Source organism: Micropterus salmoides, unplaced genomic scaffold (assembly GCF_014851395.1).
Source record: "Micropterus salmoides isolate LMB-PRFRI ecotype aquatic unplaced genomic scaffold, ASM1485139v1 Ms_hic_scaffold_19, whole genome shotgun sequence".
NCBI lineage: Eukaryota > Metazoa > Chordata > Actinopteri > Centrarchiformes > Centrarchidae > Micropterus > Micropterus salmoides.
The window spans coordinates 22,136,308-22,154,906 of NW_024041039.1; the positions used below are offsets into that span (position 1 = coordinate 22,136,308).

At 41.0% G+C, this 18,599-nt stretch overlaps 2 protein-coding genes across 2 annotated transcripts in view; both read right to left on the reverse strand.

Annotated features, from left to right (window-relative positions):
• Positions 1-8,285, reverse strand: part of LOC119910280 (connector enhancer of kinase suppressor of ras 3-like) — a 39,895-nt gene extending 31,610 nt beyond the window's left edge. The window contains exon 1 of the mRNA XM_038728788.1: positions 8,059-8,285. Coding sequence (XP_038584716.1) covers positions 8,059-8,110 — 52 coding nt within the window. The 5' untranslated portion in view covers positions 8,111-8,285. The remainder of the gene's footprint in view (positions 1-8,058) is intronic.
• A 2,453-nt stretch (positions 8,286-10,738) lies between these two features.
• Positions 10,739-18,491, reverse strand: LOC119910079 (glutaminyl-peptide cyclotransferase). The gene is made up of 7 exons (XM_038728459.1): positions 18,314-18,491; positions 16,226-16,372; positions 15,558-15,839; positions 14,028-14,195; positions 13,280-13,379; positions 11,937-12,053; positions 10,739-11,852 (listed from the first exon to the last, which is right to left on the reverse strand). The coding sequence occupies exons 1-7, from the start codon at positions 18,443-18,445 to the stop codon at positions 11,671-11,673; spliced, it is 1,128 nt and encodes a 375-aa protein (XP_038584387.1). The 5' UTR covers positions 18,446-18,491; the 3' UTR covers positions 10,739-11,670.
• Positions 18,492-18,599: the final 108 nt, after the last annotated feature.

The following is an 18,599-nucleotide window of genomic DNA, read 5'->3' on the forward strand; positions in this document are numbered from 1 at the left end:
GGGGGGTGGGTGGCAGAGGGTGAGTCATCTTTATTGAAAGGTAGCGGGCCAGGCTCCTAATGTGTATGCCATTCAAATCACTTTCACACACTGCACATTGTGCTCTGATTACTCCACCGACACTCTAGCTATGGTGTTTAGAGATGTGTTCCCACATTTTGTTTTAATATGCTCTAAACCAATGATGAACTCTTCATGATCGCACACACTCGTGCTAATATCTCTCATCACACAAACACACTCCGCCCATTTCCAAGTGAGGTCTGTTTGTTCTCTGGTCGGGACCTGTTGTGGGTCTCCCTCACAGGCACGACAGATTAAGAAAGGGAAAGTCGCATTCCTATAAATGATAAGTGTGCTGCTGACTGGAAAGGATGCCAAATACAGACAGGGGCAGGTGAGAGGCTTTTCCCCTGGTGTCATGGAAACAAAGGGAAGGATCAACAGAATCCCCCATGATTGTTTCTTCAGGTCCAGAGTATTCTCAAAGAAGAACCACCACTCCCTGCTTAAACAAATTCAAATCCCACATTTGCTCTAATATCCTTTGTACAATCTATTGAATTGAGATCAAGTGAACATTGTTTTGTTGGAAACCTTCTGACGTCAAGATTGGCTGAGATATGACGTGAGATTTTTCATGTTCCAGCCTTTGGAAAAAATGTAGATGATTTTTAATCCAGTATGTTGAGAGATTTCACAACAAACTGTAAAATGACAAAGCACTTAAGAGTGGATTTGTCACAGCTGAGCTGTATTCTGATAAGCTACCTTCATGTTAGATGTTTTGACAGTTGGGAGAGAATAAGGAAATAAGCAACAAGTGGGCGCTTTTCTTGAAGGCGGGGAGGGAGCTGTGATGGAGAAGTCTAAAGGAAGATAGACAATAAGAAGATCGTCATGAGAGTTGCACAATGAATGACTTCACTGCTAGGTGCTCACAGAATTTTCAGTGGACTCCCTGGGACTTTCAACCATAACCAAATTAAAGCAAAAGCTTAACACAGTTGTATCCCCTTATCAGCTTTATGATCTTTCCATAATAGAGTAATATCCGCCTTTGCATGCTGTCATCTGCATGAACAAAAATAGCCACAAAGAAAGTATGGTGCTTCCCCTCAATTATCCAGGTATTTGTTTTTGTTTCCTGGTTAAGTAAAACAACAACAACACTTTCATCCTTCTATCTAGTAATGGTACATGGAGTCATCAATACAGTAAAAACACAACTAACCCATCACAGCTGCCTCATCTATCAGCGCTCTCTAATCTAACAAGTCAACAAGACAGTTGACAGACTCAGAGACATGTCACAGCACTTGAAAACACAAGCACAATCATGGAGACCTACAAACAACAACAGTTTCCTTGCAATGCTAATTAGATACCAACACAATGTTATTATGCAAATATAAACATAATGGATTGCTAAATGAAAGTAGACCCTCTTAATTGTAAGATGGGGTTTCCTACAGAGACAGGAATTTTCAACTGTATTACTGGCTAGACAGGAATTCAGTCAGTCTCTGTAAAGGACTGGGAAAATATGGACAAGTCTGAACATGTTCTGATTCTGGCATCCAACCAAGTGCCCGGCTAAACCCAAAAGTGGGTAACAGTTCATAAAACTACAGATCACTTCATAATCATAATGACATTACACCCCATTACAGTGTAAGCTGGTGGCTGGATGAAAGAGCTTTGTGTGAATTTTGGTCAACTCGACCAAGTTCGGCATTTTAAATCCGTTAAAAGCAACTGGTGGCTCCAAATGCAACAATAGGATATGTGACCTGTTTTGACTGCTAGTTCCTAAAGCTGCTGGTTTGGAAGGGGGGAAAAAAACAGCAGTTGACTGCATTCCTTTCATGTTCTCTGATTATTTGAGCATAACTGCATCAGCAGTGCTTTGATAGCAATATCAACACAGCCATTCCACTTCCTTTTACCCTTCTCTGCACAAGTTTGTGTCACCATACAAGCACAGATCTGGCACTTTTTAGATATCGGGAAAACTTTATGGCACGCAATAAACCAGTAAGTGTGGGCAGGCAATCGCACTTGAAATCTCTGCTCGAGGGGTCAGTCAGCACGTGACCCGTACTTGCAATTGCGCCTGCTGTGTCAGCTCAGGTTGGAGCTTTTATTCTCATGGCTTAAGCATGCCACCTTACAGGCCAATGCTCTTAAGGCAGAGCAAGGCCAAATAGCTCGCATGTCTGGCTAAGCTGAGATCATCTGGGAGATTTGCAATGCACATTTTGGATTTGAATGAAAAGCAAACCAGCCCAGGTTGGCAGGCATACGTGGTGACACTTTTGGTCTCCTCTTCTGGCACTGATAGAAGAACCGTTGGATATACTCAAATGCAAACTGATTTTGGTTTGATAAAAGTCATCAAACCTGTAGTGCTGTGCATGTGAAGGATCATTACTGTGTCTTGAAGCTCAAGTGGATGGCAACTTTCAACGACTATATGAAGACTTTTAAATTGATTAAAACACAAGACTCTTGTTTCGTCTTTGTCTCCTCGTCACTACAGTATAACAGTGGCATTAAACATTGATGATTTCTCTAGAAGTTGCCATGTGTTAGAGCTCCTGAGGCTATAGCCGTGTTTCCACCAAAATAAAGTCCCCGGATCTCTTTTCAAGGAACTAAAAGGTTCCTTCAGCCCACTGTTGCTTGCTGACGTACGCCTATATGCCGTAGAAAGCCATACACAGGCATCATTATTTGTAACCACTATCCATGAGCATAATTTATAATAATTATGTATAATATACTATTAATATTATATTAATAGTAATATAATAAAAAAAAACTATAGGCTATGCTTGACCATTAAAAACAGCTTTTTTGTGGGATTATAATGAAGGGACACAATAAAGATTGTTACAAATTTAATAACAAACTGGATAAAACCATCAAGTTCTTAAAAGAACAAAAAATAAAATCGCGACAGTTTGGAAGGTCATTAAAACATTTCCAGCCGACAAGAGCTGCAGATCAGAATCACATCTGTATCCACCTGAGCGTCGGAAGAATGGGATTTTTAACAAGCTTTATTACCTGCTGTTATCAGCTGTTCCGCTTGTTTTGGAGAAGAGGAGACTGACTTTGGCTAGGTGTGGAAACCTCCTTACTGATTAAAGCAACAACTTCCGACCCAGTATTTAACGTTTTACTCCATCAGCTGTTAGCTGTAAACACACTGCTGCACGCTGGCCGCTATTTCCGATCAATACTTTTAATGCCGACATAAGATCTCAGGCGAGACTTGTGTGGCTATTTTACTGTTGATTGTGATTTATTGGTTTGCAAACAACGGCGGAAAAGACAGGAGCAGTAGTAAAAAAAATAAAAAATAAATAAATAACAGCCCATTCAGTAATTCACTGCATGGCAAGCACCACACCCGCAAAGTTTTGGAAAGTACTACCCCCTGAGCAGGGACTTTTGGCGGGGTAAAATAAAGACTCTAGAACTAAATTTAGACCCTGGTCCCTTCGGTGGAACACAGTGAGTTCCTCCAAAGGTTCCTAGTTCCGGGGTATAGTTCCTTTGGTCGAAATGCAGCTTATGAGGCTGGGACACCAGGCCATGTGAGAAGCAGGCTGTGCAGGGGCCGACAGGAACAAAACCACGGCAATCCCTTTCAGTCACCTCTCCCCAGGGGGAATCCTCTTACAGCACTTCCCCTGAACTCTAAAGGCCATTTTCTATGAAAGATAACATGGTTATCTGCCCATCAATAGAACACAATAGGTCGATTTCAAAAGTTGAATGGCTGGATGACTGGAAACTGGTTAATGACAAAGGAGTTTTAACTTTAGGGGATGCCAAAAGGGAGAATGACTTTCAACTAATAAATAATTCCTTCCTTGTATAAGTGAGGCCACTAGAAGAGACCATACTGTTCTTAAACTTCTAAAAAATGTATTAATTTAACACCTGTCCTCCCTGTTGCATACACATTTGCTAAATTGGATTAATGATGCCTATGGAGGCTCTCCAAACATAGAACTCCACTTGTCAGATAGAGGCGGCAGGCAGTGGATGCCTTAATAAGGGCGAGGTGTCTGCACAATATCTGGTCACACTGCAGTTTAGGAAGTCTCTGTTTAAGCCAGATAAGGATCATGGGCCATCATTGCCCACACCTCACTCTCATTTCTAAAGATAAGGCTGCTGAAGGTACCCATCATTCAGCATGTGTGAACTCAACAGAACACTGTTGTTTTTCCAAGTACATTCTTGTTCAAAGAAAAAAGCGCATTCAGCACGTTTGCCACCTCTCTGACAAGCTAATTGCCTTCTTGGCACTTTGGTGCTATTTGAGAGGCTGCATACAGCCACACACACTCATGTCACTAAATGACGTGGGAAAGAACACGTGTTCAACCTACATCTGACCATATAAGACTTCTGGTTATGGGTAATGTTCACAAACAAGACTCACATCTGCAACTATAGCTCCATTCACATCTATGATAGGCTAATAGAGACATGCCTTGTAAAGATGTGTGCCAAACAGGGCTGTTTGTGCTGAAAGGGGTATGAGACAGATGTAGGCCGCTACATCAGCAGGACTTTAATCACAACCTATGCTCAAAATAAACCCATCACTAAAATTCACACGACTAATCCGTGTCCAGATACAGGGCTTTGAAATTTGATTAGCCAGTATTTAAGTCCACAAAATGCTGGAGGATTTCCAGGTGCAGTGAACTGCGGAGTCTGGACTTGTTAAAGAACTGGATAAAAGCCACTCAGTCAGATGGTAGTTGTGCAGGTTTGAATGTTTGGGATGCCTTGTTAAAACTTGGCAGTCCTACTCTCAGTAACTACAAGGTGGACAAAAAAAAGTATCTTTGGTAAATGAGTTAGAGCTAAATATTCCCTGAACAGTGCCAACCCTTTTCAGCTGAAGCATTGCCCCATGTGGATTCAGGGCTATATTTGGAAAATGACTAACAGCATATGACTTAAACCTTTGACTTTGTGAACATGGGTATGTGGGTCACTTTCTTAATGTCGCTGGATATGATCATTTAAATTCTGAAAGGCTCACAACAAACCCAAAATTGTATTCATTTACTGACTTAAAAACACCACCATTGTGCTGTGAGATCTTAACTGTCATTAGAGAAGTGCCTATTTCCTCCAGGGTAAGTATGTCCCACACATGACATATGGAATACCAATCACATGACACCACAGGTCCAGCTGGAAGATGAGAGCTTGTGGTGAAGGAAAGGGGCTTCAGGGCATCTCCAGTGCCCAAACAAAAAACATCAGCGTTTGCATTGAAAGAGGCAAATAGCCTTTCACTGGCAATAAACATCCACCAACCACCGCTTGATCTCCTTGAACAAAGCAAGTGATTAACAACTGCCTCAATACACAAAAACAGCCCCTGTCCTACTGAGGAAAACAACCTTGAGGCAAATGATCAAAGGTCCACATTGCCTTCTGGGAGTTTAATTTTACTTCTCTGACACAGGCGCAACAACTCTGGAAACACCCGTGTCTGCCCTTGGTGTCAGCAGGTCAACATGAGGCCATGGCCCTGCTCTCAACATGGGTTTTACTTCAGTTTGGTGCTGCTCGTCTTTGGTATGAACGGATTACACAAGCTGTTCTTTCAGTAAAACAACATCAGTGGTTCCACGCTATGTTGTGGCTGTGTAGTGTACAGCGGTCACTGAGGACAACACATGGTCGTTTCGAATAAAGAATAAAATACCCTGGCAAGGACAAATTAGGTACCTTTTATGTTATAGCGGGCAGGTTTTACTTCAAGATATTAGTCTTGAAAACATTCAATAACTTAGCTTGACTGACCCAGCAGTTGGAGGTCAGACCAATCAATAATGTGTTGAGTGGTTTAAATGATAGCAACCAGAAGTGCTCTATTGAATTTTAGTTGAGAGCTTTATTTTGTGGCTCTGACTGCTTAAAGTCAGATCCAGTTTCTTGTAAACTGATTGTAGTCTACACCCATTGACAGCGCGTCTAACCAAAGCAAATGGCTATTTAGCCTTGCTAGACCACGGTGAGGAAAGTTACATTTTGGAGATGACTGTCCAAGCCTGCGTAATCTGCTTTGTTGAATCACGACTGGCCACTTTTGATTAAGATAAATTCATGACAACCCTGTTTGACAAAGACAGAATGACTTGATATTTACCCATACTTGGTGTGAATGGTCAAATGTAAGTTGAACCTGTGTTCAACATCTCTTGTTCATGCACTGGGTTTGTATGTGAAAGGGATATATAAAATATTCCCACAAATAGTCTGCTGTCTTTTCAGTTAATTCATTTCTACCATGTTTGTAATGGCCTGCAAATCTACTGGTTAAGACCTACAGAGACAACCGCTGAGTCAGATTTACAGGAGAATGACAGCAATGGGGTCTGTGTGGACAACTAATCCTCCATCCATGCGTGCCCTGGCGGAGCTGTTTTCACTGGACACACTAAAACTAACCCCTCCACAATCCCCTTTCGCTCCAAACTATAGATTAGCACTGGCTGGCATGCCCCAATCAGCAGTTACTGCGCTACAACACCGTCATAGTTCCAGTACTGACAAAAGAGCCTGCCTTGAGATCCAAATTATGAGATTAAAAAGAAAGTCGCCTATGATTTGTTTTGGGTAGTTTCCAAATGTCAGAATCAAAAGGAGCTTTATTGCCAAGTAGTGTTTTACATATACGAGGGATTTGCTTTGATGATAAGGTGCTACATGTAGACATACAGTTAAAATAAATAAATGTAGAAATATATAAATATGGAATAACCAAATGCAAGTTATATACGAATAATAAAAGAATAGAGAAAAATAACAACTATTTGCAGAGAAAGAACAATGTGGCAGATATTTACTTCTGCTTTACTCTGGTTTGTGTTGTGCAGACGTATTGCAACGGAAGAGAATTGTGTACATAAATTGACAATTTAAGAATATAGAACAACAACAACAATTAACAATTGACAACAAATATGTGCAATGTGCCAGGTTTGTGCATGATATGAAATTAAGTGAAATAATATTTACATGTCCTTGACAGTGAAGCAAAGACATACAGCTCAGTCCCACTACTGGCCATATAAACAGCCCATTACTCCTTTTGCTGTATAATACACACACACGGAAAGCACTTTGAATATTTCCATCCATACTTCACATACCATTTGGTGTCACTCACTAGACATGCTTATGCTGTGACTGGACTCAGGCTGAAACTGTAATGATGTCATGACCATAGGCTTTCCCCTCAGTGCCTCAAACAGGTATAGTTTTTAATAGATAAGATCCCCAAAAACAGCAAAAAAGGATTGATAGAGCTCCAATCATTTTGGATTCCTCAAAAGGGAGCAAGTTTGCAACACCAAGACAATGATTTCAGTACTGAGGTCAACATTAAAAATGAGTACTGGTTACACATCAGTATTGCTTAACTAAAAAGAATGACTGGGTATACAGACTTTGAAAAGAGTGCTCACTGTCATTTCTCATTAGTTCAATTTATACAACTCTGCCACACAGGAATCCGTGGTCTGCCGTGTTACTGACTTCTCGATTTCTGACATAGAAACGAGTGGTAGCCAGTGTGTTTGGGCATGAATGAAACATTTCTTTGCCTAATGTGACAGCAAAACGTTAGTGTTGGGAGTCAGCTAATGCTTGTGACTCAACAAAATACATAGACTCACACACAACACAATTCAAAAGTTGCAATGAGCAGCAATTTACCAGCCGTATCAAAGGGCAGATTATACAGCTAGCACAAATGAAACTGCTACGCTTGCTAACATCTGTAAGGAAGAGTAAAAGAAAAATTCAGTCCCATTGTTAAGTGCTTCAGTAAGTTAGAGGTATGCTGACACCGGAGCAGTTTCTACGAAACTAGCTCGAGATAACTGAGGTGCGACTCAGAGGTGAGACAGATAAGTTTTTAAAAGCAGTAACGCCGTTAATGGGCTATTGTGTCTTTCAAACAAAACATGTAATAATGTTACACACAAAGTGTCCCAGAATTCAGGTTACCTTTCATCCAGTCGACCACTTGCTTTGGCGTCCACTTCGTTATCGGCTCCATTGCTTCTTTAACACAATTAAAGGGACACAAATGTGTCAGAGTTTGGCGACTCGGTTCTACAATGTAAAGTGAAAAAAAAAAATTGCCGTCACATTCTTCTCAACCGGTCGGTGCTGTTCGTCCGTTTGCGTTCACTCACTACAAAACTCTGTGGCCCCGCGAGCGGAGGCTGGACTGTAATCCCCCACAGCGCCTCACCGCCCGCTATAGGATCAATGCTGCATTCAAGTGCTGCTGGGAATATTGGAAAGTAATTCACTTTGGGCGCAAAATAACGACAAAGCACCTTTTAATATCCAGTCTATGCAAAGCACGCATGGATCACATGATTATCGCAGACAACGACAAACGGGAAACATTTCATAGCTTATGTCCTTTTCATTTTATTCATATTTTTATTTGACTAAATATGTATGGATAATTTCACAATTTAGCACTCTTATCAAAACAAATTTATACCATAATGCATTTCTCCATTTTCCGTCAAAGCAACTCTTTTTCGATTATTTTTTTGTAACAGCCAGTTTTGTAATTTTTAACAATAAAAAAAACAGTCGATGGTATTTACACAATGGGAAATAGAAGTAGGACTTTACGGAGAACACACGAATGTAGCGTATGATGTTGGTAGTTTCTGTGTGTCCAGCGCCCTCATTTGAAACTGGAGGTGAGTACATATCAAACAGTGTGCCTCCCAGTTTATAAACTGCTAAAAAAAATAAAGAAACTAGGACGCAAGGACACAGATTATATGTAAATATGTCAACATACTTTAAACACAATAAAATATCAGTACAAATATTTTTGCACAATGTGTATATTAAACATCTTTAGTTGTCTATACTTATGGGTGATAACATACTGATGCCTTACTGACTGATATGACATTCAGTTATATCAGCGATATCAGCTGAATTTGTTAAATCGTATTTGCAGTCACCAATATATAATATCATGTAAGAAAAACACCAGGAACAGCAGAGCCTTTTTCTTTCCGCTGAAGTGAATGTAACTCACTGCTGCTCTCTGCTGGTAACTTGCTTCTTTGCAGGTCATGTAGTAGCAGGATGCCCTACAACCCCCGATACTGGTAGCCTACCATACATGCTCACAGTAATGCTTCACATTGTATACTATCTCAGTAGCAAATTTAAAAAACATCTACAATCCATTAATATAGTGACTGTAGGCTAAAAACAAGTCAGACAGCTTTCCCAGCTACAGAGGAGAATCAATTCACTGCCACCTAAGATGCCCAGTCAGAATTATATACTTTTTTGTCTTAATTTGTTTTTCTGAACAGTAAGATGACACTGTTGAAATGTTAAAAACATGTGTTATGTGTTTAAACTTGAAAGAAAGCCATTTAAAGCCTTTTGGAGTGTGTTTTTCTCATGACAGTGATAATATGTGATGGATGACCATCAAGAATTGATACATTTGATCAAAAATGTTGTTCTTTGCCTCTATGGCTTCTGACATCAAGTAACCTTTCCTGGCTTATTGTTTTCTAACAATCTGAAACACACCTTGCATGGGAGAATCCCGGCTCTTCCCATTACTCCATTACTGTACAGCTGGAAGCCGTTGTATATTCTGCACTGTAATCAGAAGCAGATTAAAGCTCTGCTGTTATTAAACCTGGGCACGCATCAATTTGCTGTCAGGCAAAAAAATACTGGAAGCCTCAACAAGTGCTATACAATAATTTGTTCTGCTTCTCTTATTTTTCCTTGTTCCAACATGTTGGTTTGCCAGCTGGCTGGGCTGAATCAAGACATATTTTGAATAAGAGTCCTTTCCTTAGATTAAAGTTCATTAAAGACATCTTCTTCACTATATCATAACCACATAATTCATGTGATGAGTGACAGGCAGAATGCCTGAGGTAAGCTTTTATAGAAAGCCTAACATCAAGCTGACAGAAACAAGAATGAAAGAAGATGAGTGTTATTAGCACATTTACTGTAAGACAAACACAAAAAAGAAGCAAATGTATTTCTATAAAGAACTGCAGGTCAATAACGTTTTACCACCGGTTAGGGTTGGGGTCAAGTCAGGTAAAGCATTAAAACACACTGTAGAATGGGTGCTATTGGCTGGTGGACACTGATTTCTCAGCTTTTGGATTGAAACTACACAGCACTTTGCTGTCTTAGGTGGCTAACTGCCTTTAAAGCACTTTTAATCTCTTTCAGGGCAAGATATACAGTATGTTGGTATACACTGTTGCCAGGCATCACAAACACTTCTTACTGCAATAAACGGGAGAGTCAGAGTCATGTTTAGTTCTCATGGGAGTGGGCTGGATTTAAGGGGATCTGGGTGGTGTGGAATTCAGGGGAGGTCTTCCCTGAGAGGATTAGGTGTATCATGGGATTGTTGTCGCTGTGAGGCAGAGGGATGGAGGGGGTGAGAGAGGGAGCAAGAACCTGAGCACCAGACGCAAAACTGGAAGAAAGAAAGGTATTGGCTATTCTTGTTGTCTTAGGTTACAATTACAGAAAAACACTTCCTCATAGAAAAGGTCACCTTAAATCATCAGAATGACAAAGCATCGGAGAAGTCCAACTTCTGTATCAGCAGTATAACAAAGACTTGTAAAGATAAACAAACTCTGCATGATCGCCCTTGTATTCTGAATCAACATTTATTTCAGCCTCAAAATACAGGAAGTCCAGTTTTGGCACTGTATATTATTCTGGGATCTGCATTTAAATCTTACTAATAATGTCATATAAACAAAGGGAGGCACGTGAAACATCAGCACAGGAAGTTATCCACTTCACTATCTGAGATGACAGGATATGAAGAGCTAAAGAGGTTGTAATACAAATAAACCCACTTCCTGCCCCTGACAGGTTTTCTCGATAAACACTGATGTGATAAACACAGATTTACTGTAGGAGAAGAAATGTCACATACCCTGTAGCTAAGACACACAGCATGACACCATCTTATGTGTATTGCCATATACCCTGCCTCATTCTGCATGCATTGGTGGCATCATGTGGATGTCCATATTTTATATATTTATTACAGATCAGGGATTATGGATGTCATTGCATGACTATAAGCAAGTGTTTTTAGGCTACAGATGTCCTCAAAGCAAGGACAATGAAATTATCACCAACCTTGGATGATAATTTCATGTATCTATTTCAATGTCAGGCAACAGCTCCTAAACATTAGCACTGACACTAAGATGCCTCCTCACAGTGTAAACAGGGGGTTAAGGCTGATATAAAGAGAGCAGTGTAGTAACAAGCACACAGAAGATCCTGTGTGCTGATCACGTTGCTGGGGATGAAGCTTCAGAGTCTTTAAGTCTCTTATGAACCCATTTGGGAAACAACACATTTTGCGTGCTCTTACATGAGCCTAAATATGTTTAGACAGAGGTTTCAAAATAAAAAAATGTACTTGTCCATGCAGATGAAATCAATCTCTAACAAATATCATTAAAGACAGTGTATTCTTTCAGTCTATAAAATAACAGCTGAAGATCTTGGCTACAGTGAAACATCAAAAGAAAGGAAGTCATCAAATATGCTGGGTTTCTAAGGGGCATTCTGTGGGTTTGAAGGGATGTTGGGTCTGGCGTTGAGGTACTCCAGGACAAAAACCTGCAGGATCTTGTTGAGGTTCTGAATGGTGGAGCGATCCAGGTTCTGCTCGTTGTCATCAAACGTGTGCCATACGGACGGGAAGGGGGAGGGGATAAGGTGGAGGATATGTACACCTGACAGAGAGGCATAGGATGAGGATCACCCAACAGTATATATGTCATCATATTTACGGTTGCAGTGTTATTTGGCGTGCATACCTTTGTTTAGGAATGGTATATGATCATCTTGTACGTGGCCAACAGGTTGATTGGGCCAGAAATATTGCACGTCGTTAGGATGATCCACAAGCTGGTTCATGGAGTGCAAACGCTTTTCTGAGGATATGAGAGTGAGGACAATGAGTAAAAAAGTGCATCTGTTAGTTCAAGTTAAAGAAAAAACATCCTTAGGTGTTGTTTAATAATAGTGTAATAAATCAAATATTCTATTATTAGCTTATTTGCTTCGTTAGGACTGTGTGGGTGTGGCTTGGTCAGTTTTGATTGACAGTGCTGGCAATAAACAACCCCATCATCATCATCATCATCATCAGGTTCAAATTTTGTTAAATCCTGATTGGTGCACAAAAAAGCCACTTAAAAAAGTGCAAAAAGCAAGGATAAGAACACCCATACAGATATCTGTCCTGTTAAATAACCCAGACTAGTCTAACATTTGCATAAATATAATAAAATATCAGCAATTTAAAGCAGCATTAGGGAATTCTTTTGTCATGTTTGCTAAAACTGTCCCTACATATCCTGACAACAGTAGAGACATCCAAGCTGTAAAAAAAAAAAATTAATAATATTAAAAGAAGTAGGGTCCTCTGGCTCCTAATACCATTTGCAAGAATCCACCACTCCCGAGTCAAAGCAACCAATCAGCGTCTGGAGGAGTCTCTAATGCTGTGTCACACGCTGCACAGCCGCCCTCCTCACAGATGCTCTCACTCAGTCAAGACCAATATCTTTAACGCGTGGCTTCAGAACTTTAGCAAACTCACTGGCTGAGAAACAACCTGCGGCAATGACATAATTTTAGAGGTTGGACAGTGGTGCGCTAGCCTCTCATACTGCTGTCAGACGTTGTCGGAGCTGCCTCTGAAGCCTGGGGCGCAGTACCCTGGGCCGCGAAGAGTTAGAGGGGCGCCTTTGAGAAGATGATTTGCAGTGAAAGGGCCTCGGGTCTTGGCGAGACTCTCGCAGTGGAGAGAAAGCCCTACGGGGCATGAGGTTTCGTAGAGCAACAGGCTCCCTCTACTACTGTACGAACTTGTGGGTTTGGTGGGAGGGGCTCTGCAAAGTGATACGAGCAGCAGAGAAGAAGGTTTTGCATTGTACGTTCAATTGTTGCCAACTGCAGCTTTAAGCAAAACAAATATACCGTGCAGCCGTGACAACATACGAGTTGCATATAAGTTAAAGATACAGTGTGACAAAATGTGCAATAATTTGATTGTAAGCACAGTTGTCACATGGCCTCCTTACAATGATACCTTCACCAAAGTAAAAAGACCAACATAGTGTTTACAATAAGAGTAAAACATCTGATTATTTACCAATGCTCTGCAGTCGGGAGAGCCAGTGCGTTGTGCTGGAGAACTGGTTGCCGAAGCGTGGACTTGGAGCCCCAATCAGGTCCAACAACACAAACAGATCCTGGACGAGAAGAAACGGGGGGAAGAGAGGGGAGGGGGGGTATTCTCATGAGAAACTTTCTACACATCCTGAAGATAAGTCCCGTTCCCATGATAATCACACCTCAGAGCCGTTCCCACAATAATCACACCTCAGAGCCCTAACATCAGTTCTCCATGTGCACGCTATCTCTGCAAGACACTCAAAACACACACTGTCTGTCTGTCTCTACATGCAAACACGTACACACATGCACACACTAGGTTCTTTAGGATCCTACTGCTTTATCTGTCTGTCCACACAGGAATGTCTACATTTGTTGATAAACAGTTGCACTATCTCTCCACAGATAGGACACATAAACATATACCAATTAACGTGACATCTTGTTATCATAGACTGTGTAATAAATGGTGTTTGATATCAGGACACCCGAGCCTCCCAGATGATAAAACGGGCGGCTCTGTGATTTGAGATTTCCTGGAAATACAAAACTATTTAAGACATGCACCTCCCTTGCTAGGGTGTCTGTGTGGGCTATGTGTGAATCAGGAGATCAGGGCTAAGCAGATTGTACTGAAATTGTTATAACAAAGGGATGATCTTAAGTGTGATTATTGGATTACGCTAATCTTAGGTGGTTTGGGCAGAGAAGAGTGAAAGGCGTACTATGCCGTGCAGTTGGTTGGTGTCTGTGGCGCCGGCAGGGTGTGGGGTGGTCTCCATTTTCTGGGCCAGGTGGCGAGAGCCATACAGGGAGTCTGTTGAGGTCCACTGGAAAAGAGCCTCCTCTCCGTCAAAGAAGAGCAACTGCAGGGTCAGGTCAGGACTGGAGCTCTACATGGGGGGTAAAAAGAGGACAGTCATGTGCTACACCAGTTTGCATTGCCAGAGTATTGCTGCCCCCTACTGGTTTTGAGATTACAGTGACAAAAAACTGAGGTTTTCTGTGGAATATGTATTTGATTTTTTGGCTTTGTATCACTTTCCCAAAAAATGTACTTCTATAATGGTCACTTATCAGCTCTGAAATCGATTATGTGTCCGCCTCCATGGCAGTTAATTTATTTGTATTCAATGTGATTCCAATTCCCATAGTGACCTCTGTGGCAGACAGCTGAGTCTGATAAACATGTCCCTTGGCGGATCTCTCCTTGTCACTGGCCCTGTCACTGTCCGCCCAGTAGACAAGGGTCTGAGCTCAACTGTGAAACAGGAAAAGGGCAGAAGAGCAAGCTACATGAATACAAAGTGTTTTCCTTCTGAATCACTTTTAGGTGGAGTATTTAAACATTGATTAAACATTGAATTTGTTAATAAAACAGAACCAATATTTATAGCTTTTGCAAAATGTTAAATTGTTGTTGTTGTTGTTGATAATTATGTTGTTGTTGTTAGACCTAATATGAAAAAATATTTAGATTTAGAGAATTTCCTTAGGCCTTCAGATACAAAGTGATATGCACATTGTTCTTCTATTTATCAAAACCATCAAGCTCTTACTGACTGACTCAATGAAAACAGTTCATAGATAAGGCTGGCAAAATTTTTCTTATTGTCAAGAAATACCTAAAACGAACAATGAATTGAACCTACTAATAACTGATTTCTGAGTAGCTGAAACATGATTTAGAATATTCATCTGTGCAATGGAGGTCCATTGTTGTCCAAGACAGTTGTCAGTTGACAATCAGTGAGCCATACCATTGCACTGGGAGACATGTTCCTTCATTAACATGGGCACTGTAGTTTATTTTAAGGTCAGTCCCACAGCAATGTTTATTAATCCTTAAAACCCTGGAAATGTGTTGTTACTACCACGTTCTTTCCTCTTACCCACTCAAAATTTATAACTTGACACGGAGTGATTTCGTTTCTCATGTTTGAGTGACATGGAGAAAATCTACAGTGATGTTTACCAAGTTCCTGGAACTGGTGTTGTCTACCACATGTTTGGCCTTGTTTTTCCTGGAGCTGTCACTAGTGTTGTTGTTGTTGTATGACTTGCCTGTGATTCATGGCCACAACTCAAGTCAGTGCTGGCCACAAGCACCAAAACGAATACACCCCCCAAATGGCCTGACTATCACTGAAAAGCCTATTTAAATAACACAGACAGACAGATAGACCAGTAGCGTAAAATATACCCTTTTTAACTTATAGTATGTTGTAGCTTTATGTCACATGCTAGGTCACCACCTTCTGAGCCATGAGTTCTTCGTCCAGGGCTCGTGCCAGCTCCAACATCATGGCACAGGGAGCGGCAGAATCAGTGGCGCCTTGGAACTCCCTCCCGTGCCATTGTGGTGGGTAGTACTTGGAGTCGTAGTGACAGGCCAGGACCAGACGGCGCTTGGCTGATGGGTTGAGGGTGCCAATTAGGTTAGTGAAGGGCAGGGGGCCATAGGGTGTTTGTGAAACAAACTTATCCTCCGTCACATCCCAGCCTGCTCCGAGGGAACCTAGGGTTGTTTTGATATGCTGTGAACACGCACAAAATTACTTGTTAGTACCTCACCTTATCACCACTTCGCTAATTAGCTGAGTTGGCAAGTGAATTTGTGAAAAAGAAAAATTCCAGATTTATGCTTGTTGCTTCCTGATTTTTCAGAAATGAAACTTCATTTTGTGAGAACTTCCTGAATTGTTTGGATTTCTTCTGAAACAACATATTGGGGAAAAAATGTCGAGGATAATTATGAGGTAAAAGTAACAGGATTTTCACATGTTTCTTGGAATTCATTGTCAAATAGTTGTGAATCATGACACAGCGCATGTTTAATGGGTAGTAGTGGAGAAGGTACATGTTTTGTTCCTGTATTTGAAAGTGGTCTGGCAATGACATGTTATCCTGCGAACAAACTCACCTCTTGCACGGCCCGGCTGCCTGCAGAGCCAGGGTACCTGGTGACCAGCAGCGGCCTCAGGTCCCTCTGCCACATCTGCTCTACGTCAGTGTGCGATAGGGCGGTACGGACCTCATCTTGTGTTAGAGTGAGAGCTCGATGGTGGAGCTGAACAGAACCAGAAGAAACAAACAAGATAATACAAAATGGAAGAGAAATAGCATTAGGTTAATATTTAGAAAGGAATTAACCGTGTTCAGAAAGACTACTGCAAGGTAATCATATGGCTGGTAAAGATCAGTACAATGATTAGATCACTGTGATCTACAGTTAATCACATCAGTGTTGTTTGTGATACAGAATATTATGAAGCAATGTTTACTCATATTGTCAGTCAGTGTCTGCCACGGCACTGTTTCAGATCAACAACTTCTCACTTGTTGATCGGAATCAGGGGAAGTCTTATTATGATGCAGCAACAGTGTGGATGACACATAGCATACAGAACAAATGATTTTAGCATGTCACAACAATGTCTCATAATACCACTCACTAGGTGTGCCAGCAGTACTCTCACCTACACAACAACAATTTGATCTTGTGATAAGTTAGTAAGTATCAAATATTGTGTTTTAGATGAGCTGTGTAGTTCACTCTAGCACCTCCTCAGGGAGAGACACAAGAGCCATTTAGACCAATGTGAATACACAATGATTGAATGGCTTCAAACACACACAAGAGCTACTTTAGAAAAGCAGGCATCTATTGAATAAAGAGGCAGAAACGTGAATGGTTCTTGTTGTTATGCTACTACTCTCTCTTGCTCTGGGAAATAGACACGATTGTCAAAACTCGACTAGTTTGTGCAAATTTAAGGAACGACAAGATGGATGTGGATTCAGGCTTCAAGTTTTGAGTGTCAAATCAATGCGTGTGAAATCACAGGTTAAAAAACATATTGATCCCCTTTGGCTCTTTTTCATTTGGTCTCAAAGTTCACCTGCTGAGAAGCATGGTTGTCCTGGTAACAAACTGAACCGAGAAGAAGGACAGAGAGCCGGAGGGAAAGAGCTGACGGTGAATATCAGAGCACACTCAAAGCCCGTTTGTGTGTTGTACACTGCTCCAGCCTCTCCAGTAATAGGCCCACTTGGTAGTCCTTAATTGGCAATGTGACTGAAATTGAGGTTTTGAAATCCATATTTCAATAATCGATTATGTTGTTGTCTTTAAAATGTCAGAAAATAGTGAAAATAGTTCTTCCTCCTAATTTGTTTTCACTTTACTGTCTTGGACAAAGAGGGAGGGCACATTCCTTAACCCAGTTCATTACAATCGAAGCATAAACCTGTTTGTGGCTTGAGTTGGGCCCATACTGTCTGAGTCATACAGATCAGTCCTGTAATTACAGATTGCGTACACTGCAAACGGTATAATTATGCGGCCGCACAGACTGAATACAGTTATCCAAAGAGCTGGGGCACACTGCGTTCAGAGAGGGTTAAAAGGGGGTCCACTTAAGGTCTATAAATACCAAGACCTGCAATTGGAGGATCAATGATGATGTCTTTGCTGCCATAGCAACCAGGCAAAGAGGAAAGGAGAAGAAGAACATAGATTGGGGAACTTGATCCATCCATACCCAGGTGCATCTCTGGGGATTACACAGCAGTGCAGAGGGTTGTTGGAATAGCATAAATAAATACATTCATATATCATATATATCAAAACTTGATGAACTTAAAGTTTCCTTTTTCTCATAATGAATAGTGTTAGTACTTGCTGATCTTAAAAAGAAACACATGCACACACAGAGACACAATTTAAACAGAATTTCATTAAATTATTTTTCTAATAAAACAATTCAAGGTCTTAGGATCAGATACTTTAAAATTAAAAGTAAACCAGATATTTGGAGTTATGATAATGATCAACAATTGCAAGCATTAATTTTTATCTTGAAAAAGTAGGCTACTTGACGATTCAACTGTAAAAACGCTGCATGTGGCAAAACATTTTTTTTCTTTTGGAGACGTGTCTAAATATACAATTATGACTGTCTGGCATTATGTTAAGACACAAAATGTCAGATCTTCTTTATTTATTTACCTTTTCTTGTGTCCAGGGTATTCCATTGGTGCAGTGGATAAATGACACCCAGATGGCCAGAGTGTAAAATAAACGCATTATAGAGGGACTGTGGCTTCGCTCAGCCATCGCTGTTGACGCTCCTCTCCACATTCCTGTCTCTCCTCTGTGAAAGCTTACAGATCATGTGAAAGGCAGGAGGGAGGACCCGAGGCTCTCTAAACCACAGCGCGTCACTATACTGCTATGTGTGCGTGCATGTGTGTGTGTGTGCGTGTGAACCACGTGGGTCTCTGTGAACAATTCT